Below are 22,984 nucleotides of genomic sequence, written 5' to 3'. Positions count from 1 at the left end.
GAACAAATTCCGAGGTAATCCGAGAAGCCATAATATGACACTGAGGGAAATTTTCATCAACTTTTTTTTTCTCTCTCCTTTCGGTCGAGCTTACATTATAAAAGATATGAAAACAAAGTGAACTCTTACGACGCGCCGGAGCCGCGCGAAAATGACGCAGCCTCTTTCTCGGAAAAGGAGTAGTAATGGCGGTCTTTATGAAAAAGGCACGTGGGTGAGCGGGGCCGGGAACAAAGCGTGTTACTTCACTCTCCGGGACGTTGCGGCGACGAAGGGCCGCGGCGATTGCTTGAAGCGATAGGCCGGGAGGCGGGGACCCTTTTTCGAAGATCAATGCACACACACACACGCACGCACGCAAACTCACGCACGTGTGCACCTCCGCCCCAACCCTTTGCCCCATTGGGGTAGGCAAACAAGGTCTTTCCAAAGTTGCTGGGGCGTTGCAACTTGTTGCGTCGTTTCACTGCGTTCGCTGCCCCGGGACGGCGGCAGTGCCTCCCGGAGACCGGAAACGCTCCAGGGGTAACGTTCACTTCCGGTGGGGAGGGGGGGGGCGTCTGCAAAGGCTGCGGCAGGCAACTTTTTCCTTCGCAGAATAACAGGAAAATCCTTTGCTGGAGCCGAGCGCGCGCCCAAGGTGGACGTCATATTGTGCGAGAAATTTATGAATGTCACTTGTGACCCTCCCCTCCCCCTCCCCGCCGCCTTTCGGAGGGCGGTGCAAAGGCCATGAAACTGCCGTGTGGCTTTGACCTGTAGCTTGGAGGACCCCGTCGCGTCCACGGCGTCCACCCCCAACGCCCGAGGGGCGAATGGGAAAGCGGGAGGCTCCACTTGCTGTTCGAGGCAGCAGGCCGACGGAGTGTCTTCCTGTGAAATTCAGAATTCTCGGCGCCCGGGGCGCTTGTTCCCTACTAGTAAAGTTTTTTTTTTGTCAGGTTTGCTTTCCTGGCGGCGCGCGAGGCGATTTGTTCCCACGCTTTGCTGCCGCCAAGTTGGCAGCACTGGCGCACAGCTTGAGTCAACCGCACGGCCAGCAACGATCGCGGCTTTGTGTTCAGGGAAAACGGTTAATATTGGAGAGGGGCTAGTTTATGGCCCCCCTCCCCACTCCGAAAGGGTTAGAGTCGCGCCGCGCCGCACGCCCACAGCCGTTCGACTCCAGTCGACAAGCAGATTGACGTTTTCGGACAAAGCCTCGTCAAAAACCCGAATGAACTATGAGTAAACTTCGCGCAGCGTCCACTGAGTTGGATTCTCGTATGATCCCGACCACCTTTGGCTGCTTCTGGTTCCTGGCAGCTCCAGGTTCCAGAGGCCCGCCGGCGTGACGCAGCCACGCAGCCCTTAGTTGGCGCTCGTAGGCCCGGCCAGCAAGCCAGCCGGCAGGGCGCCGTGCTAAGTTGTGTTTGCTCGTCGTAACTTGTCGAACACACATGTTGACAATACGGCGGGGCCGCGCGGGTGCGTCGCCCAGCGCCGTGCCCATGGCCATGCCGCGCCGGCGGCCCACGCGCAGACTCTCTCTGTCTCTCTCGCACTCGCGGGCCGCGCCGCCAGTGTGCGAGAGAGACGGAGCGACGAAGCACATGAAGCCCTTCCCTGTTGGTTGATGTGGTTGGTGACGGCCTGGCCGGTGGCGCCTTGTCTAATCACGGCGTGGAACTGTTTGTTGTTCTGCTGCAGCCATATGTGCGGCACCGGCCCGCCTTACTGGCGGGGCAGCAAACTACTCGGCCGGAGCGAATATAATGGCTACGTCAAAGGGCAGCCCTGCGCCGCGCCGCCCCGCCCCGCCATGGCCGCTACCTCAAAGTAAGGCATGCAGGACTGCCCCAGTTTCCAATTCGTGCCCTTTAGCGTGCAGCCCCCGCCCCTCCCCCGCGCAGGTTCAACTCCATAAAGTGACTGATGACCGCCCTCCTCAGGTCTTGCAATATCGCGCGCTGCTGCAGCTCCGCCACTCTCCTCTCCTCCTCCGACTAGCGCAGCATCCAGGACGCCGGTAGTGCCCGGCCTGGTGACCCGGAAAGGGGTCACCCAGGTCGGGCGGGCCGCACAGTGGACCAGGAGACCGGTGGAGGCGGCCAAAATTCTAGACGCGTTTTGAGCTCCAGAGTCGCTAAACAGGACTCAAATCAAACGTGTGACCCCACTAAAGGATTCCTTGTTCGGAGAGCAATCCATTGGTGGGGTCACACGTTCGGTTCGAGTCTCATGTGGCGACTCTGTAGCTCGTAACGTGTCCGGGATTCTGGCCGCCTCCACCGGTCTTCTGGCCCACTGTGGGCCGGCCGGCGTGCTGCCTCGCCCACTTGTGGTGCTGCTCGGTGTGAAATCCCGCTGGCTTTGCGCTGCTTCGCACCTCGCTTGTTTATTTCCCGCCCCGTGGGGCCCTGCTGTGCTCGGCGCTGCGCCCCGGGCCGCGCCCTGGGGCCCGCAGGACGCGGAGTACGCCCTCGGCGAGGTGGACAGGACAGCCCCCGGGGCCGGCCGCCACGCCGTGCCCTGCGCCTGGAGACCGCTGCCTTCCCCGTACTGTCGACGGTGACCTATTAAACCCACAGTAGTGATGAATGGCATGGCGCCGCGTCCCCCGGACACGTTCGTCGATCGCCGTCCCCACGGCAGCGCCACTGCTAATGAAATTGTCCAGGGAGTCCCATCAGCAAGATTGAAAATCCTTCGTCGAGCGTTTGTTTCCAAAAGTACTCTTTATTCACAACAGTTCGGTGTTGACTCGCGGCGCGGGGGTGTACAGCAAGGGGGTGCGGTTTAATAACTTGCCGCGCCCGTTTAGCCGCTCGGCTCGGACGCGGTTCGATCCTCGGCGGGGGCGGCGGCGGGGGCGGCAGCGGGGGCGGCGTCCTGCGCCACCATCTCCCTGACGATGGACTCCGCCAGGGCGTAGAGCTCGTCCACCGTCTGCAAAGACACAGCAACACACAGTTACAACAAGTTGCGCGATGAGACGGGAGTCTCGAGGGGAGTTGTAATGTAAGGGCGGCCCCCCTAACGACTTGTGTCACGGACCCCACAGTGGGCCAGCAGGGCCCTCCAGTGCACTACCTCCAGCTCCCACATCTTCTTGACGCTCTCTGCCTCGAACTTGATGCGATCGAAGTCCTCCTGCGTGAACATGTAGCCGCGCTCGATGTCGGCCTGGCGGTCCAGGTCCTCGTCGGCGTCGCACGCCGACATGCCCGACAGCGTCTCCACGTCGTCCTCGGCGTCCTCGACGTGCACCACCACGCCGGCGGCGTCCGTGTCCTGGAGGTCCTGCGGCGAGAGCGGGCGGTGAGGCCAGGGTCACTATACCAGTGCGGTGGCGTGAGGGAGTGCCGAGGCTCACCGTGGCGGGCTCCTCCTTGACGGAGACAGTCTTGTTGGACTGCGCGGAGGGCGCGGCCGAGGGCGCCGCTTCCTCCACCACGGGCTCGGCCTGCTCGGCCTGCTCGCCTTGCGGGGCCTCCTCGGCGTCGGCCACCTCCACGGCCTCCTCGGGCTTGGCGGCGTCCGCGGCGTCCGCGGCGGCCTTGGAGCCTCTTGGGGACTCGTCCCTCGGAGAGGCGTCCCTCGGCGTGCTGGTCCTCGGGGTGCCCGTCCTGGACGACACGTTGGTGGAGCTGGGCCGGCTGGCCGCGGCCGCCAGCGTGGTCGGGGTGGCGAGCGAGCGGTCGGCGCCCTCCTCCAGGCAGCTGCGCGACAGCGACAGCGCGGCCCTCGACGACGTGCTCCGCGACACATTGGAGGCCATCTGTCGGCAGCGCGGGGGGGTCACTTACAGTGGGCGCCCGTCTGCTTGGCAACGCCTGCAGGTCCGGTTCGGGAAGGTGGGGAGCGACCGGGAGACCCGGCACACTTACTTCGCACAGTCGCTCGGGCTGGATGTGGGTCCTGGGCGCGGCCAGGAACCCTGGAATCTTTCAAGGGGCGGGGTGAGGGCGCGGGCGGCTGCAGGTCCCGACCCCCTTTCCATTTTACCGCGTTTTACTGCCCTGTTTCACCGCGCGAAATTGCGCGCCAAAACAATAACAGTTATCTGGACTAATGCGTGGTGACGTCACCGGCTGACGCCCCCTCCCCGGGCCGGCCGCTGGGCAGGCGCGTCCCCCCGCCCCGCCTCCCCCGGGGCTCGTATAAAAGGCCATAACGCTTTCAAAGATGCCCGCAGCGGGCAGGACGGATAGTGTACCGTGGCCCGCGGGGCCCGTGCCCGTGGCAGCACCGCTCGAGGTAACCGATCCCCAACCGCCCCAAATTCGATGTCCCTTGGAAGGTATGTTTATGTGGCTGTCCTCCAGCGGGTCAACAAAGTCCCACCAGGCTCTGAGGCTCTGCCGCGGCGGAATCGGTGTAGGTCCGCGTGCCGCCGTCCCTTCCCAGTGTGCCGCACTCCGTTTCAGTTTTCCAGTGTCGCTACCGACCGAGGAGGTGGATCAGTTGGAAAGTTCAATTTCCCCGCCGCTTGGGCCGCTCTGCCGCTTTGTGTATCGCAGATGAGCAAAGTTGCGCCGGTAATGCGAGTGAGAGAGAGGGACACTCTCGGCGCCGCGCTGGCGCCATCAAGGTCCCCTTTCAGCAAAAACAAAAATGCAAAAAACATATTTATTTCCGACTGCTCAGTTACCTTGCCTCCGAGGAGAATTTGCTTAATGAACTGTGAGATCTGGAAGACGGGGTGGTCCACGAGCTCTCGCGGCGCCTCGTCCAGAGACATGCGGCCGTCCAGGATGAGCTTCTTCTCGCGCTCCAGCTCGTCCACCTGGACAGGCAACAAAACGGGCGCCACTAACAGCACAGTCCCAAAATCGCCTAAAATAAACCTTTTTTTTACAAAGAAAGTTAATTTTTTTTACAAAGAGTTTAATTTTTTTTCAAAGAGTTTAATTTTTTTTTACAAAGAGTTTAATTTTTTTTACAAAGAGTTTAATTTTTTTACAAAGAGTTTAATTTTTTTTACAAAGTGTTTAATTTTTGTATCCGGCCACCGAACCAATCCCCCACTGCGTGCCCAAAGGCCCGAATGTCAGCGTCAACAGGCTGTCGGAGGGCTCGGCCATGGCTCGGCCCGGCAAACAAAGCCAATGCAGCCAATGCGTTATCGCACCGAGCCACGCGGGCCATTTCTCGGTACCGGCCGATGATGATGCCGCCGGGCCCGGCGGCTTGTCGGCCCTGATTTACAGTGGTGTGTGATTGCGCCCACGCCAGGCACCAGCCAGGGGGCGATTGTGATTGATTCGTCAGATTACCACGTGATGAGTGACTTCCGTCGGTTCGAATACCGGCCGCTGCCAGGGATTTTTTTAAAGCGTCACTTTTACAGCGGTCACTCACCCTAAGAGTGATTTATTTTCATAAAATGACAAGTTGTTGTTGTTTTTCAACAGTAGTATATGGAGTTTGAGAATTTGAAAACCACGCTTGAAAACTTAAAAAAAAATACACAAAAATTTTCGAAATCATGCAGAATTTTTTTAAGACTACACTTAAGTCTTCAAATTACGTTACACGAAAAAGTGTCAAAAATTATGCAAAAAAAAAATTCTTCAATTTCAAAATTTGAAATTTTTGAAATTTTGGAAATTCTGAAAACTTGAACATGAACGGCGTACCTCCCTGGCGCGGATCCGCTCCCGGACGCTGCGGATGTGGTCCTCCCGGATGCGTCGCTGCAGCTCCAGCATGTACTTCCGGTCCGTGATGCGCACCACGTTGGTGCCCATGAGCCGCTCCAGCCGGGACATGACATGGGGGTGGCTGAAACTGAGAGAAAAGGCACACCGGTATAATTCCTCCGCGCTGCGTGGTTTAGTGTTGCCGTCTCTCTCGCGGCCTGACGGCGCGCCCCGTGAGTGCGAGAGAGACAGGGAGAGACGGAGAGAGACGCTCCTTCGGCGCGTCATACCGCGTGCGGGGCGACAGTCCCGCGATGCGACCGCGCCGCGCTAATGACACGATTCGCTCGCAATCAGGGTGTTTGCTCGCAGCGGGGCGGGGCGGGGGGGGCGGGGCGGGGCGGGGCGGGGCGGGGCGGGGCGGGGCGGGGCGGCGGTAGTATACGCTCGTCACGGCGGGGGCGGCGCAGCGGGGGCCGCTTCTGGGTATCGTGGGATCGGCAGTGCGTCAAAGCGCTTCCTGCAGCGTGGCGATGAAGCCGACCGGGGTCAATTTACGGCACGCACACTGCAAAACTTGTCTTCAAAAATAATTTATAACAAATAGAGAAGATGAGGAGTCGAAGAATGGTTGAACGTGGGTCACTGCGGTCGAAGGTTAGGAGGTGAGGCGTCGGCCACCGATCAGCAGAGTCGGCTGTTGAAGGGTGGGCTTTTCCAGGAACGAAGCCGTTCCGAAATCCGGAGCGTCACCCGCTAGGTCGAGTGCGTGCACGGGGTGGCGTGCGCAGAGCGTCGCGGCCGCCGCACGACGGCCACCTCGCGTGTCCCGGGGATGTTCCTGGAGAGACTGGGGGACGCCCCCCCCCCCCCCCCCCCCCCCACCCCCCACGCACCCCGGGCCTCGAGCGCGGCGCCTAGCGACGTGTCGGTCGTCGTGTCACCAGCCGCCCGCTCCGTTTTAAACGGTTTTTATTTGAGGACACGCACCAAACTCGGCCGCGTGACAACTTGCATCCCTCGCTGCCGAAACTTTTCCAGCCCGATGTGATAGATGGACGGTCCCTCCGAGCGAAACGCGAGCCGAGACCGCGCTGCCGACTTTAGGACGCGCGCCGGCACCCCACTGCAAAGTGATAAATCCATTGCAGTGGTGACGCGCGCTTCCTCGGTGCAGCCTTGTCTGCCTAAATTGCAGCAAATTGCATCGTGCCGACGAGGGTGAGAGAGCAGCAGACGGGTTCCGAGAGTCGTCGCGTTGTCTCTCTCGCGCCTACAAGGGACGCCTCATGAGTGCGAGAGAGACAGAGGATCTCTCGGAATCCGTCCGCCGGCAGCTGCAGACAGCGCGGCAGCTGTCCCGCCTGACAGCAGGACGAATTTATGGCCGCCTTCATGACGGAATGGCTGGGCCGGGCTGGGCTGGCCAATTATTGCCTGTTTTTTGTTCCGGCAGTCGTAGCTTTCATTTAACGACAGCCCCCTCGTTTCATTCCGTGCCGTTCGTCGGTGGAAAAAAGTCTCTTCCGGGGGTAAAGGGCCGTTTCGTAGTCCGAAAGGACGTTTCAAATCGGGACCGCTGACTGCGTCGTCCTCGTCTGGAAGAGCTCAGACCGTCCGCACGGGGCCACCCTGGCCAGCTTGGCCCACTCCAGCGCGGCCATTCACAGGGTCCAGTCACGTTGGCCTAGCCTGCCTGTTGGGTAAGTGGGCCTGTGGACTGTACACTGTACACCCGGCCCCCTCGCCTCAGCGCCCGGCCCGCCATGTGACACGGCCGCAGATACCATCACACTAGACTACAAGACGGTTACGCCCGCCGACCTCGGAGAGCCTCGGCATGCGGCAAGGGAAGCCGACGACGACAGGGCGACACAGATCGAAAGGGGAGGACAGTTCGAACGCGTGGGTGCGCAGTCATTCAAATTAAAGTCACGTTATTAAGAAAAATCAATCTCTTTTAAATGCGGATTCACTATGCAGCTCTGCTATCGCCAGCTCGAGCAAGAATGTTTGCTCCCACCTTCGCTTTCTCTACAAGACAGCAAGTAACAACACACACTCACACGCACACAAAAAAACACACACATGCGCACACACCAAGAAGATTATCTCACCCCGTATTCTTCAGCGTCTCGCGAGCGCACATCATCCCTGAGGGTCAGTACGTCTCTGTCTGACGTGCCGCACACACACGCACACACACACACACACACCCACACATACACACACACACACACACACACACACACACACACACACACGGGGCCTAATCTCACCCGTCGCCCTCGGCGCTGACGGCGGCGTGCCGGCCGCGCGCACGCCCGTGGCTCCCCCTGGGCCCCTTCGGGCCGCGGCCTCCTTGACGGCTTCCTGCGCGCGTCGGCGGGCACCCCCTGGCGGCGACATGCCGCCGAGGATCACGGCGATGAGGGCCCCGGGGGCCGGCGGCCCCGGCGCCAGCCTTGGCGCCCGCCATGCCAGCCGAGACTGACACGTTATTTTGCAGGGGAAAACCGTGCCGCCTGCTGCTCAGAAACCGTCCCCGCCCCCGCCGCCCCCGCCCCCTCGGCCCGCGTCCGCCCCCCAACAACCTGCTGCTGCGGCGCGGCGTGGCGGCGTGCACCCCGACCAAGGTCAACGATGTACTCGAGGCTTAAGAACCCTCGTGTGCAGGTCGTGCAGGTCACCGGGGTGAAACACCTCTCCGCTTCGGAGTCGTCAATCTTCTGCGGAGGCCGCGGTCGCCCATATTGGACCGCTTAAAGCGACTTTACGATTTAAGTTTTATTTTGATGAGCCTGCAGCTCGGAGCGCCTGTGAAACGGAGGATAGGCAGACCCGTCCACAGGCACGTTCCACGGGTTGCCTACCCAGCGAATCACAGGCGTTCCATGCAGGCAGCAGCCAGCCCCTTGAACCGCCGCCGCAGTTCTGTCCAGGGCCTGCTCCCCCCTCCCCCACCCTTCTTCGCCGTCGTCTCGCTCCACCGTTGTCACGCACCTCATCAGCTTCCTGGAATACCCCCTCCCTCCCTCCCTCTTTTGTGTGTGTGTGTGTGTGTGTGTGTGTTGTCTGCGTCGGTCCTTATTACCCTTGTTGTTTCGACCCCCTCCTCCGCCTGCCCCTCCCCTCCCCTCGCAAGCATGGCAGCACATTCTTTTCACGACCCCCCGCCACCCTTCGCCTTGTACTATCCCCCGACCGCCCTGCAATCCCCTCTGCCCACGTTTTCCTACCCCCTCCCCTCCCCCCCTTCCCCCTCCCTTCCCCGAGACTATTCTTCCCAGCGCATTGGCTGGCCGAGTATTCAAACTCAACCCGCACACGCGTTCCAATAAACGTTCGGTTCTGATTCGCGGGCAGGCGTTCGCTCAAGCGATGAGCAGAAAGCAGAAAATTCTCGCAGCGCGGGACGCTTGATTTTTAACTTCCTTTTTTATTCTAGCGGCTACGCAGTACGTACCACCCGGTGCGCAGCCCGCCCACATACTCGAATCGCCCCACCCCCACCCCCACCCCGCGCCACGCGCCGACACGTCGATTCAGCTGAAAGTTGGTGTAAACAAATCGCGTTTCGCGTTCTCTCTCTCTCTCTCTCTCTCTCTCTCTCTCTCTCTCTCTCTCTCTCTCTCTCTCTCTCTCTCTCTCTCTCTCTCTCTCTCTCTCTCTCTCACCTTTATGGAAACGCCGGAAGGCGGTGGTAAAGAGAGAGAGAGATGCGGCGACGACGGCCGTGCTGTTGGTGCGCGTGTCAAAGATTTGCGCGACTGCACGGCGCGAGGCACGGCGCGAGGCGTGGAGGGTGAACGACGTCATTTGCCTGTTTAGTGGGGCGTTACGTCGCGGCGTGACTGGCGAAGGCGGCGAAGGCGGCCCCTTTATACACCGCACCTATTAGTAATCTCTTCGACTTAGCGCGCTAATTCCCCCCCCCCCCCCCCCTTCATCGTCGCCTTCTTCGGCCGGCCGGGGGCTTTGAGCGCGGCGCGCGGCGTCAGCGCGTCTCGACGGTCTCACAGCGTTTCAATTACCTCCGGCAGGGCAAACTTTCCATCACCGAAAACAATTCAATGGCGGCGTGGCAAAGTGAGCGGACGCGCAAGCAGCCTCGGGCCGGCCCGGCCGCCGTGCCTTCATCAAGGAGTGCCACTGCGTCGCCTTGATCACCGCGACGTGTCTGCAGCAGCAGTCTCTCTCGCACGCCGATGCACAAAGCTGCGAGTGCGAGAGAGACAGACAGACCGATGATGCCGGTTCGTCATCACGCTGTGTAGGGTGATGGCGAGACCGTGGCGTGAAATGATGAAAAAGTGAGGCAGCGGCGTGAGGCTAAGCGGACATGCCGAGCCGAGCCGAGCCGAGCACCGAGCCGGGCGGCAGGCGGATTGGATCATGAAACACGCCGTGAAAGATTCGGGTCATGGCGAGTCGGGCGGGGTGGGGCGGGGCGTGGGTAGGCGCCTCGCAATGGCAGGTGTATGACAGGCTGACGTATCGTCGTATCGAGGCTCGGCCGGCTTAGTGTCCGGAAACACCCGAAGTCCCTCGGGAAAAGACGCGGAAGTTATGGAACCCGGAAGCAAAGAGAGTGGCGGTACGTTCGTTTCCGGGCGTTGGGTTGCTCTCTGTGTCTGCCTACGCTGTTTGTCGAGAGTTTGCTCCGTTCGCACGCCGAGCGAGCGGCACGGAGTCCGGTAGCGGAGCTTAAAAATAGCGCGCGCGTCAAAGTCAGATTCGGGTGCACACGATAACATGAACCACTTGAATTTCCAGGAACAACTTGGGGGCCGCGCACACCGCACCCACGGCTCGCATGGGAACCTGATTGGCCGCCTGTGGTTGCGCTGCACTGGCGGGGCGCTGGCGGGGCGCAGGCACCACACGGGGCGAGGCCGAGGGTGTGGTGAACCGAGGCGAACCGCCAGACAGCAGACAGGCTGACAGCTGACGGGGCGCCCCGACGGCCCCGACGCGCGCGTGCCGCGGTGACTTGGGGTGCCTACCCCGCGGGCGGTGTACCTGGCAAGGGTGAACCAGTCCTCCCAGCGCGTGAGGGTGGCCGCCGCATCGGCCTCGGACTCGGCGCTGCTGCTGGCCTCGGTGGACGACGAGGACCCGTTGTCGGCGTCGTCCTGCGGCGTGGCCGGCGCCGCGGCCTGGCCGGTGAGGGCGGCGATGACGTCCTGGGAGCTGCCCCGCGACAGCCGCTCCTGCTTCTCCTCCAGGCCGCGGCACAGCAGCGCGGCGGCCTCGGAGATGGTGGCCGTCTCGGGGACCACGATCAGGTCGCCGGCGCCCATCGCGGCGAAGTTGCAGAAAGCGCGCGGGATGCGAAACTGGACCTCGGACACGGCCTCGGACACGACCTCGGGCACGGCGCGAACCACGGCCGCAGTCACAGCACTGGAGCGGCGGCGTCCTTCAGGACGGATTGCGCAGGATGATGGTCCTCAGCAGCCGGCGCGGCCTCGGCCGCCGCCACAACAGCGGCCTCGTCCTCCACTTCATGGCGTCCTCGGCGCGCTCGGCGCGCTCGGCGTCCACCTCCACCTACGCCGGATCGGCCCACGGGCCAACGAGCCCCGCTTTCAATTAGCGTGCGACTTTTTTCCCCGCCAAAAAACGAGGCAAATTAGCGCGGTGACGACGCGAGGGTGTGGCGGCCGCCCACGCCGCAGCGCGCCTCGCACCGCGACGTACGCGCTGACCACGCGGCGCCGCGCAAAAAGCAAACTCGCAAAACAAAACGCGACAAAACGCCTTTATTAAAACGGCGTTGCGGGTAATTAGGGTCGCGGTCGACGGGGAGGGGCTGAGGGGCACCGGGGCCATCCGCCAGGTGTGGGTAACGAAGCGGCACTACGGCGGCCTGCGCGGTCTGCGCCACCACGCGGACAGGGCGGCCCGGGCCCCGGGGCTCGGCGGGGCGCAGCGGGGCAGAGCACCGACCCCGACCAACCCGACCATGCACAAGTGGGGGCGAGGCGGGGCGGGGCGGGGCGGGCGGGGCGGAACTGTAAGTAGGGGCAAAGGAAGCGAGCCGGAATAGGGGAAGGAACACGCCGCCGTTGTGGCTGACTGGCTGCAGCGACATGAGAACGTGCGGTGGCGGCCTGGCGGGGCGAGGCGGGGCGAGGCGGGGCGAGGCGGGGCGAGGCGGGGCGAGGCGGCAGCGCGCGCTATCGGCGTGTATGCTCGCTCGGCCTAGCGACCCCCTCCCCACCCCACCCCAAAACAGCGTGCCGCGTTCCTTGACCCGGTACCCCCCGCCCCCTCATTCCCTCATTCAAAACGTCGAGCCTCTTCCCCGCCATTATGGTGCTGAGCCAGGGGAAGTCCCCCACCCCGCGCGTAGAGTGACACGCCAAACAGTGTGACAGTTAGTGGCCCAGATTTCCCGTCCGACCCGTTGTTGTTCTGCTGGGAAGGCGAGTAGTTAGCGATGCGGTTCGCTCGAGGGGCGCGGGAACCCCTAGCAGTCTGTCTCACTCGCACCCGCGGGGCAAGCCAAAGAGCGAGAGAGACAGAGCGACGATGCCACTATTCGGCATCGGCCTGCCGGGGGACGGGCACGTTTAGCGACGCGCGCCGTCGCCAAGTATTTCGCATGCCTGGCGTCGATAAATGCGCCAGTCCCACATCACTCTTATCTTGGAGGCGTAGGCGCACGAGCGCCGCTCTCGCCTCCGCGGCCTCCAGCCCTCCACGTCGCCGCCGATGCAGCGGGAAACATGTCGCCGCCGTCGAACGGCTCAGTCCGACGCCAACTTCGGCGATCTGCCCGCGAGCCAGGGTCGGCTAGAACGGTGTGGTCGAAGCGGAGAAAGAAGTCGATGCCGTTTCGCAGAGATGACTTTCAAAGATGGCTCCAATGCCGAGGCCCCGTCGGCGTCGCGGCGGTGGGGGCGCCAAGGCACCCCGCAACCTAACCTAACCCGCGCGGCAGCTCGCCGTGCCGCCGCGACGGCTACACGACCCCCGCTCAATTTACGACCGCGACGCAGCGGTCCCCGAGCCCCGCGCCCAGGGCGGCCAGGGCGGCCAGGGCGGCCCAGCCCCGGCGCGAGGCACGGCGGCGGCCATAACAGGTCGCCGTCGACATGCAAGCTGTCGTCGTCGTGGCTGCCGCCCCTGCCACCGCCGCTTGGCCGCGCGACAGTCACGGCGACGCGAGCATCAGGCTGATTCGCTTGCGTCGCTCCGTCTCTGTCTCCCTTACAGAGTAGGAGGGAGACAGAGCGGCTCGGAGGCATCCTGCAGGCGAATGGCGGAATTTGTTTTCGCGGTGCTGCGGGGGTCGTCGTCCCCATCGGAGGTACGTCGCGAGTCCCGCCAGCCGCAGCCATTGTAATCCATCAAACGGCACCGCGCTGCGCGGGGGCGGGGCGGGGCGGCGTTTTGTCTCGACGGGCGTGCCACGCCCCGCCCCGCCCCGCCCCGCCCCGGGACCGCATCGACGGCACGCCGCCTAGCCTCGCGCGAGGACAGTTTATGTGCTTCCCACGACTGATGGCTCCGCCGGTTCCGGCCCCGAGCCTCAAGGGCAGCGCGCCGCGGAACGAGGAACGAGGGCAAAGGCCGCCAAAGGCAGTAAACCTGGAACCTGGAAAAACGTACGACCACCAAGTACTGGGCCGAGTCTTGCGAGTTGTTACACTTTCGTGGGAAGGGAATTACAGTGCCGCCGGGTCTGGCGCCCTCCCCGCTCGGCGCCCTGCCGCCACGACACTGGGAGCGTCGCCGCCAAGCATCGCCTTACACCGCGCGGGACCGGGTTCGAGTACCGCACGCCGCCGGCAATCTCGTCTCCGGGTCTCGCTCGGTTCCGCTCCAGAGCGACGGAGAGGGTGACCTCTGCCGGGGGCGCCGCGGTGGGGGTGGCGGGCCGGGCTGGCGAAGAAGCGAGGCGCCTGTAGCCTCATTTCGATCGGTCTCTCTCGCACCTGTGCGGCACGCCCCGTGAGTGCGAGAGAGACAGACTGGCGACAGTGATCCGAAGCGCCTGTTGAGGTCCACGCCCACGATTTATTTTATACACTTTATATTTTCTACATCGTGGCACGCCTTTCGAACCCCGAAGCCCGGAGCCCGAAGCCCGAAGCCCGAAGCCCGAATCCCGAAGCCCGGAGCCCGAAGCCCGAAGCCCGAAGCCCGAAGCCCGAAGCCCGGAGCCCGAAGCCCGAAGCCCGAGGCCTGCAAATTGCCAACAAAGAGGGTGCGGAGCTAGTTGGGGGACTTCGGCGAGTAAATTATACACACCCTACGCCCGCTCCGCCTGCAGGCTGCTTTCGAACGGCGCTCGTCGCTCTGTCTCTCTCGCTCCTCCACGCAACGCCCCATGAGTGCGAGAGAGACAGAGCGGCCTGTTCGGGACCGGCCTGCACTCCGGGCATTGTTCCTCCGGAGCCGGGGGCGGTGAAAGGCCCACCCTCACCTCTCAGTCTTCAATTATATTCACTCATAGCTCACGCTTGCATGCATTCGTTCAATTATGCATAACTCATTTCGAGGTGCACTCGATCGCCGCTTGTTCTGTTCGTTGCCAACGAGGAAAGAGAGAAGTCATTGAGACTGGCGGGCTTTGGTGGTCACTGCGTCCAATCCAAGGCGGCTAATCACTGCCTCTACCGGGGGGTGGTCTTTGGACCTCCATTTTGCACTGCTCACATGACGGAGGTTTTCCAGCGTCGTGGCCATGCAGTGCGCCATCCAATAGGCCCCTGCAGCCCCTGTAGCCCCCTGCAGCGCGGGAACTGGGTCAAACCATTCGCGTTATGCCCCACACGCCCCGCGCAGCCCCGCCCCGCCCTCAGCATATTGCATATTGCACCCGCAGCCAATTCGCCAACTCGGAACAACGCGGAGTGGCTTAGCTGCACGGGGGGCGCGGGGCTGCGCGCGGGCAACAAGCGGTTAGCCCGCCAAGTGCGTGCCCCCGGGTTCAAATCCCGGCCCGGCCGGCTTTTCTACGTGCGTTTCGCCCTTTTCGTTTTGCTGGCAGGCCCTCGTCGCGCACGTGCGCGCCGCGCAGGCCGCAGACGCCGTGACCTAGATGAGCGGGGCGTGGTGGCAACACTGACGGCGCGGCGCGGGGCTCACCTGGACTCGGTCCAGCAGGCGGCCGGCACCCTGGGCTGGCACATCATGCACCACGGCTCCAGCAGGTGCACCCCGGACGCGGTGGGCCGGCCGCGCACCACCATCATGTCCTTCTCGAAGCGCTGGAACGCCTGCTGGTCGTCCATGGGCCATCGGAGGGGCGGACAGAGAGGGCTGCCGGACGCCCTGGAGACCCTCCCCGTGCTGCGCGAGTCCCCGGGGACGAGAGACTGCGCCTTTCTGACGACGGCGACGACGGCTTGGAAGGTGTCGCCCTTGGCCTTCACGCCTTCGAGCCGCCAGGGATGCATGCCTTTTTCCGTACCGGATAGAGATGCAAGCCTCGCCCCGCCCCGCCCCGCCCCGCCTGCCAGCGGGCATGAGGCGGCCTGTCACCTCGCCGATGACAGTGTCGCCGCCCTCCTCCCCGCCATCGCGCCTATTTCGGTTCAGGGTTCACGGCGTCCACGGCCTTCACGGGCAAGGGCGGGTGAAGCGCCCCGGACGGTTTGGGTCATCATCCGACTCGCACTCAGAAATTTGGACTGCACGCCGGAGTTGACATTTTTATCGGGGTCTTTCGGGTTCAACTACGTCGCTCTCCCCCTACCCTCCACTAGCATACTCACACACACACATACGCACACGCCCGCCAGCTCACTTAGCGGATTGGTTGCGGATAAGTTGATGCGATGCTTCGATCCACATCCGACAGCATTTTTCCCAGTGCAGGCCCCAGGCTAGCCCGGCGAGCCCGGCCCGGGGCCCGGCCCAGGGCCTCTAGGAGCGAGGGAGTTGACTTGGTGCCCTTGCCGCGGCCGCGACCCGCGACCCGCGCCCTCTGTGTGGCCGGCGGTGCAACAGGGGGCGGGGTATCGCCGCCGCGGAGAACGGGGTATCGACAAGGGGTGAATACTCCAGCACGCTCGCCAGCGGGGGAAAGATATCGTGTTTTGGGCGGTCTGGAACATGGTTCGCGTAGAGCCGGACACCCGTTTCCAGGACTGTCCTAAAAGAAACGGACGCTTTGGACCAGGACAGTCCTGGAAACGGGTGGCCAGCCCAGCGGACCCTGCAAAATGGCGCCCCGCTCGTCCAAGGTCCGCATACTACCCCGTATAAGAAAACCAAACGAGTATTAACCAAGAAATTTGAAAGGGAAAGGAAAAAAATTTGAACTCTACACCCCCTCCCCAGTCTTAATGGGGAGGCCTCCTGCTTTACTTCGGTGTTCGGGATGGGAACCGGTGCTATCAGGTACCTGGGGTTAATCCCGTCAGCGACCCAAGCGTTCGCCGGGGGACCCAGTAGGACCCCAAAGCTCAGGCAGCTGGGTGAGAGCACCCAGTACGAAGCTCTTTGAGGGGCGGGACGTAGAGTGAGACGACAGAGAGACAGAGAGAGACTCAGACAGAGAAGAGGTTTGGTGGGAGCTTCTTGTTTTCGTAGGGTTGGTTGTGTACCCCATGGTACCCCCACTGTCCGGCGCTCCCGTACCGAACATACAGCGTTTTAGGCCAGCTTCAAAGGACTTATCATCGCCTCCCCGACGAGTCAAGGAGGCACCACCCGCAACCACACACCGGATGGTCTGGATTGATGGATCAAATACTCCATCGCTCCAGTGCCGAGGCCAACCCGCCGAAGCGGATTGCTTTTTAGACACCCACAGCGGAGTGGCCAGGTGAATGTGACTCTGACCACTACGCTATCACGCTTGTACGTCTGGCAGCGTGTTGGACGACGGGTTTGAGTTGCACTGGGAGGAAGGCGGTCGAAAAATGTAATGAAATGATGGGATTCGATCCCTGGACCCCGGCATCGGGATCACACGACTTTACGCTCTCGGCCACCACGGCCCATGATGGGGGGATCGGCGTGAGGTGGGTTCTTGACGCAACAGGACTCGACCGACCCGGTCAAAATTTCGCAAGAAGTTGGGGGAGTCGAACCGCCGACCCTAGCACTGGAAACCGACGCCTCTACTCCCTAGACCACCACGGCTCTTGGTGGAGGCTGGCTGATATCACGGGTTCGAACCGCACTGGGTGCGGCAGTAAAATTAAATAAATATTTGTGAGGAGTTGAACCTCCGACATGTGGGTTTATTGCACACGGCTCCGCTCTAATGGCCTCGAACCGCCCCCACTGCACAGCCAGCCGGAAAAAAAAATTCGAGATCCTAGTAGTCGAACCCTGGTCCCTGCTGATAGGGCGCTACGTCTCTAACCTCTCGGCTAACAGAGCTGCGTATTTGCGTACCGGGTTGCGGCAGGGCAGTGCTCGGCACCACACTGTGCACATCTAGATCCAGCTGCTCAATACTGCCGTCCGTCACCGAACCGGCGGCATGCAACACCCTGACAGCTCCTCCGATCGACTGACTGACTCGTCGCTGTGTCTCTCTCGCACTCACAGGGCGTTGGCGTGGAGGCGCGAGAGAGACAGAGACGCTCTAGTGGATAGGCCCTGCTTCGAGTCCCGCACCGCCAACCTGGCGGCCTCCCCGCGCGGGTACGGTTCGGTTCCCGGCCTCCACGAAGAACGAAGAGTGACGGTTCGACACGGCGGCCACGGCCGAGGCCAGACGCTGACTTTGACCTCCGCCACGCCACGACCACCACGACCCTCGCCATGCAGACCATGCGGATGCACCAGGGGACGAAATGGAAAGGCCAAGGGGCCGAACGGGCCCGAAGGAAAGCATCTGCAGAGCGCGTCAAAAACAGGAGAGCTGCCAAAGGCGCGCCTGACGTCAAGCTGGCAAGAAAACAGAAAATAAACAAAGTCGGAGCAAAGGGCAAGGAAGGGTTGCCTGCCTCGCCTGCCCCCCGGGCGGACTTTGAGGGAGAGGGGCTGCCTTTCCGGGCATTAATTAGCTTGTGTTTTCGCTGGTAGTGGGGGGGGGGGGGGCGTCAAGTGCTCGGCGAGAGGGAGAGGGCATAAAATTGCTGAGACGTTCTCCCTGTCAGTCACGAGGCACGCTCTGTTATGAGTCATATTGGTGCGATCGCGCGACGCCTGCGATGACGGTGCACAAGACTGGCACTTCGCAGGTGCCTTTTTTGGAGCATTGGTGCTGGGTGCGAGGAGACAATGGGTTCCAGCTACGCCTTGTGCGGTGCGTGTCCTCGCGGACGTGTCCTGCAGTGACTACGTGGTTTGTGGGCGGTTGAAGGGTCTGACCTGCAGATGAGCATCTGCGTCATGTCGCCCGGGTCCTTGCTCTTGCGGCGGCCCTTGCTGCCGGCGGCGGACGCGCGCCTGGAGTGCTTCAGGTTGGCGTTGTTGTTGTCGCTTTCGGACTCGTTGTCCTCGAAGTAGGCCGCCATGGCCGCCATGCCGGTGCTGGCCGCCCTGGCGCTCAGGGCGCGCGCGGCGGCGGTCTGGCCGGCGGGCGCCTCCCTGGCGGCGGCCGAGGCGGCCGACGCGGAGGCGGCTCGTCTCACCGGGCTGTCTTGAGGCGCCGGCGCCAACACCCCGCGGATGCCGCGGCCCCACAGCCCCCCGCGGCCCCCGCCCGCCGCCCCGCGGCCGCCCCCGCCGACCTCGCCGACGACGCCCCCGCCCCCGGACGACGCCGCGGCCGCGGCCGCCGCAGCCGCCGCTCCCTCGCCCGCCACCTCGGCGCGCGCGCCCGCGATGCGCGCGCGGACCATGTCCAGCCACTCGTCCACGTCCTCCAGGATGTCCTTGGACGTGCGCTTCTTGTCCGGGCCCACGAGCAGGTCCAGCGTCGCCCACAGGTTGTCCACCTTCCGCGAGTCCATGATGCCCTGTCTTGCCCCTGCTTAAGCGAAACCGAACATTAAAACTCGCCCCTCCACAGGGGCTCGCGATTTTGTTTCAAACTGAGACTTTTGATTTAATCGATCCGCGGCTAGTGACGGACAACAAGAAGGCCGCCACCTAATTTGTCTGGCCTGCCTGCCTGTCGGGCCGACATCCCCCAGACACGCTCGCGGGTTGCTCGTTGTTAGCGGGAGATGGATGGCTGGCGGCGAGGTGGCGTGGTTGCGTGAACCAGTGCGCACCACAACGCACGAACAAAGTGTACGCCTCCACGCCCCCACGCCCCACAGCCCCACGGCCCCGCGGCCCCGCGGCCCCACAACCCCACAAGTGACCCCTGCTTTCAAGAGGTATCGATATTCAGACTGTGAAACTTCCCTCACACTTTTCGTCAGAAATGATTTCACACAGTCAACAAAAACTACGGGCATCCAAAAAATAGCGCGTGGCAGAAAAATTGCGATGAAATTAGAATTAGAGTGCTAAATGAACGACCAATAATGCCGCTTAACAGCTACGAGAAGCACGGTAAAAACAAAAACAAAAATACACCTGGGTCAGTATTCGAACCCACAACAACACCACAGGCGATTGCGGCGGCTTATGAGCGTCACGCTGTCGCCGTGTCACTCCGTCACGCGCGTGACGAGACAAGCCGCCGCGCGTCACCCGGCCCGTCACCCCGCGCACCTTACGGCCGGCGTTTTCCCGTTTTTCTATCCTCGTCGCCCGTCGCGTTCGTGTCGCGGAGTAGTGCCAGCTGCTACACTGGCTGGAGGGGCTGCCGCACACATAAAGTGTGGAGACTGTCGAGCAGGGCGACGCCGGAGATCGACTGGCCTGGGGCCCTGGGGCTGCAGGCCGCCGTCCCGGGCCCTGCTGCAGGCCGAGTCCGAGGGCCGCCTCGTCGCTCTGCCTCACTCGCACCCACGGGGCGCTCCGTGGCGGTGCGAGAGAGACAGACGCGGGCAGTCTTCGGACTCAACCCGCTGCCTCACATACGGAGGGGGTGTGGCACGGGGCTGTCAATACCCACTTGAGCCGGCTGATGCTCTGTCTCTCTCGCACCCCTACGGGGTGCCCCGTGAGTGCGAGAGAGACAGCGCGACTCTGGTCGGAGTCAGTCAGCTGCCGGGGCTGCCGGATGCGCGGTGGCTGATCAAGGTCGACGTCATGCTACCCGTCGACACCGTAAGGCCGAAGGGCAGAGAGAGAGGGTATTCTTCCCTACATGTTACTCCGCACGACGGGGGGCGTGTGGTGGTAAATTTACCCCAGGCTGTCCGGCCTGGAGGTCGGCCTGGCGGCCCGGCGGTGCCGCGGTGCGTTGAGGTACTCACGAGAAGACGACGGGTGGCTTCTCGAACCACGCGCACTGCTGCAGGTGCGGCCGCTTGGGCCGCTTGAGGCGCTCCATCTCCAGGTCGTGCATCAGGTTGGCGATGCTCTCGAAGGAGTGCAGGTGCGACATGTTGCCGCCTGGGGGGAATCCAATGACGTCACCGTCACGCGACTTTCCCGCGGAAACCGCCACCTCCGCCTTCGTGATCATGGTTCCGCGTGTACCTGTTATCTCGTCGTTTGCGTCGGAAAAAGTCAAAACGCTTCTCTGCTTGTTGTTGTTCCTGCGGTGGGTGCGGACGTCGGCGAAGACATTACACTATGTTTTTGTGGCGACGGCTGCCGCGGAGAAAATTCATGGCCGCAGTGCTGTTAAGAAATGGTCGACGGCGAGGCCACGAAAGAAAACCAGCCTAATAATGGGCCCTGTTGGCCCTGTTGCTATCGCGGGGCGCTGGTGGTACTTCCCCCTTCCCTTTTCTCCCCGTTCAATTTGAGCCAGACTACCCGCTCCCGTCGATAATTGTTCACTGCTTTATTCAAAATGAGCATTTTAAACTAATTCCATTCCACTCATAACAATGTTCGGCGTACTGAATGGGAAACGGCTTTCTTTCGGTGGTGAGACGACGGAAATGTTATGTTGGTAGCGCTGCACTCCGTTGTAAACAAGCTAGCAGACCATAAAAGCAACAGACAACAGCTGTCAAACCCCGATCTGGGGACGAAATTTAGTGAAAAATGAACTTGGAAGTCGATGACCCCGATGTCTACCACCAGGATTTTACTACAGCATCGGCTTGGGAGGAGTTCGTTGATCGTATTGAGAAAATAGTTGTCGACTGGAAGTTAAACCAACCGAAAACAAGACTGCCTCTCAAGAAGGGCGATCTCGATGGCGAATGGACCACAAAGACGGAAGAAATTCATTTCGAAGGCATGTTTTCGTTTATGTGTTTCTTGTGCTTCTTATGTCATCGTAATGAACGGTTGCCTTAAATGTCGTGGTGGCCGTGGGAGGTTATGCTTCTTACACTGGAGGTTATGTTACCCTGTGTCCACTTTCCAAACAAAGAAATGGACTCTTTCCCTGTTTCGATTGTTGATTATATTCATATGAAAGATTAAAATAAATCCACTATTACGTCCTGAATGAACTGTCATAATAGTGGTGTATCAAGAAACGTCCATGTCTTGTTGGAAAGTTTACGAGTCGTTTGCTGTTACATCTTCGTTTACTTATGATTTCTTTGTTATGTTTAGGCGAGAAATTTTCCTTAACATCATGGAGCTTGAAGGACACCTCGATCATTTCAAGCGAAGAGCCTGAACCGGATAATCCGTCAGCGAATGTTCCTCAACTTCAGTGCCTGGTGGACATGATGTCAACATCCGGAGATTTCGTAACTGTAAGTATTTCATGCCAAATTTACATTGACTTTTGTGAAAATGAAATCTTTCTGAGTGGATTTTTAATCTTATAGAATTACTGTCTCTCTTCTGTGTGTTTAAGGTTGCTAGCTGTCCCAGAATTGCTCAATTCTATGGTATCAGAGACTTTCTTTTGCTAAAAAGTGATGTCAGGAATATAACGTCAGAAACTCAAGCAAAAATACTTCTTAGCTCTCTTACAATGGCCCTCCATGCTACAGGATGGTAAATTTTTTTTCAATTTGTCATTAGATTTGAGATTTGATTTGAAATGAAAACAAGCTACATGTGTTACATTTTTTTCATCTTTCTAGTGAAATCCCTGCGTTTGTTCAAATCCTTGAACTATGGCAGCACTTCTATCTTGGCTCCTGCCTTGGCAAAGAGCTGAGTGCGGATTATGAAATGGTTCACCTTGAACGCACCCCTCAACACTGTAAATACCTCACAGGTACTGGTCAAATACACACATTTACCAAATTAAATGTTTCTTCATGGTATTTCCGTCAACAAAAATTCTATATTTCAGGTTTGCTTGATACTTTTAAATCTAAAATTAGCAGAGGTCAGCAGCCACCCCCCATCAATATTGCAGTTCGTCTGACTTACACTTTAAGAATGCTTAGTCCTTGGAAAACTTCCATCCCTACTGATTTAGCTACTTCTGTGTCAATGGTTCCGTTTGGTACAGGCTCCGATCCTATAAGGTAAGTGTATTGCTATAGTCTGGAAATTCATACCAGAAGTAAAATAAAGACAAACAATAACATTAACTTATGTTCTTACAGCAAATTGCATCTCCTAGCAACATGGCCTCAGCTCAATGATCAAATGGTCGTCGATAGCCAAAGCTATTCTGATTTGGAACCAATGCAGGCTCATTTGTGGTCGATGCAAATCGAACTTGCAAAAAATGCAAAAGGTCCTCAACTATCCCAATTACTTGCGAGTCTTTGCAAAATGTCTTCAGAGCCTTTGGCTCCCTGTAAGTACTGTATGGTGTCGCTGCCTTTGCCAATAATTGATCTTGGAAGTTTGTTTACTAATCTTCCCTGTCTTCCGGATCCAGTCATTGTAGATTGTCCCCGAAATCCCAAGTTTGGCAATTCCTTAGACGCTCTCACAGAGTCCAAAGTACCAACTTTTTCAAAGGTTCTTGACAAAGTAATCACTGGGAACCCTTCAGTCATAAATAGACAAAGGAACAAACAGGGAGCCATTCCTGAATCAAGCCTGAAAGATATTCTGTACTACCTCTTCCCAGATGCTGTCACAGATCCGGTGAGTTCACTTTGTGTGATTTGATGAGGTAAAAAGTGAAGTGAAATGACTGTCACTGACTAACATCTTTTTCTTGTTCCGTTTGAAGTCCACAACAGTGCCTTATCCATACCCATCATTTGAGACAGGCAAACTTTCAAGTCCATCTAAAGAGAACCAAGTAAGTGTTTCCTTCTTTGTTCATCAATGAAAATGTGTCCCAGTCATTTAAATTAGTGTTATTTGCCTTTACTTTTTTCAGCGCAATCATATTGTCAAGTCTGCGCCTCCTGACAGTCTGGTGTGGCGCTTGGCTCTGCTTCTTCCTCTCATGTACAACAGCAGTCGCTCCACTCCTGGTGCAGCTCATGTGTGGTACGAGTTCACCGAAGAGATGCGCTACCGGTGGGAGAAGGCCATTCCAATTCCAGGGT

General features: G+C 60.1%; 2 protein-coding genes across 2 annotated transcripts in view; one reads left to right on the top strand and one right to left on the bottom strand.

The window, feature by feature from the left end:
• Positions 1-2,799: 2,799 nt before the first annotated feature.
• LOC117639700 lies at positions 2,800-20,257 on the bottom strand. Its single transcript, XM_034375576.1, has 7 exons — positions 20,085-20,257; positions 19,859-19,997; positions 5,622-5,772; positions 4,634-4,768; positions 3,539-3,760; positions 3,073-3,237; positions 2,800-2,928 (listed from the first exon to the last, which is right to left on the bottom strand). The coding sequence occupies exons 2-7, from the start codon at positions 19,987-19,989 to the stop codon at positions 2,800-2,802; spliced, it is 933 nt and encodes a 310-aa protein (XP_034231467.1). The 5' UTR covers positions 19,990-19,997; positions 20,085-20,257.
• Positions 20,258-20,517: 260 nt separating this feature from the next.
• Positions 20,518-22,984, top strand: part of LOC117639699 (rab3 GTPase-activating protein catalytic subunit) — a gene marked incomplete in the record, with an annotated part of 60,321 nt that continues 57,854 nt past the window's right edge. Inside the window, 9 exon segments of the mRNA XM_034375575.1 lie at positions 20,518-20,796; positions 21,123-21,268; positions 21,373-21,515; positions 21,605-21,741; positions 21,820-21,997; positions 22,079-22,275; positions 22,360-22,571; positions 22,660-22,731; positions 22,813-22,979. Coding sequence (XP_034231466.1) covers positions 20,601-20,796; positions 21,123-21,268; positions 21,373-21,515; positions 21,605-21,741; positions 21,820-21,997; positions 22,079-22,275; positions 22,360-22,571; positions 22,660-22,731; positions 22,813-22,979 — 1,448 coding nt within the window.

The sequence above is a fragment of the Thrips palmi genome, unplaced genomic scaffold (assembly GCF_012932325.1).
Source record: "Thrips palmi isolate BJ-2018 unplaced genomic scaffold, TpBJ-2018v1 HiC_scaffold_11, whole genome shotgun sequence".
Lineage (NCBI taxonomy): Eukaryota > Metazoa > Arthropoda > Insecta > Thysanoptera > Thripidae > Thrips > Thrips palmi.
Note: the sequence above shows the minus strand (reverse complement) of the source record. Positions and strands in the feature narration are given on the sequence as shown.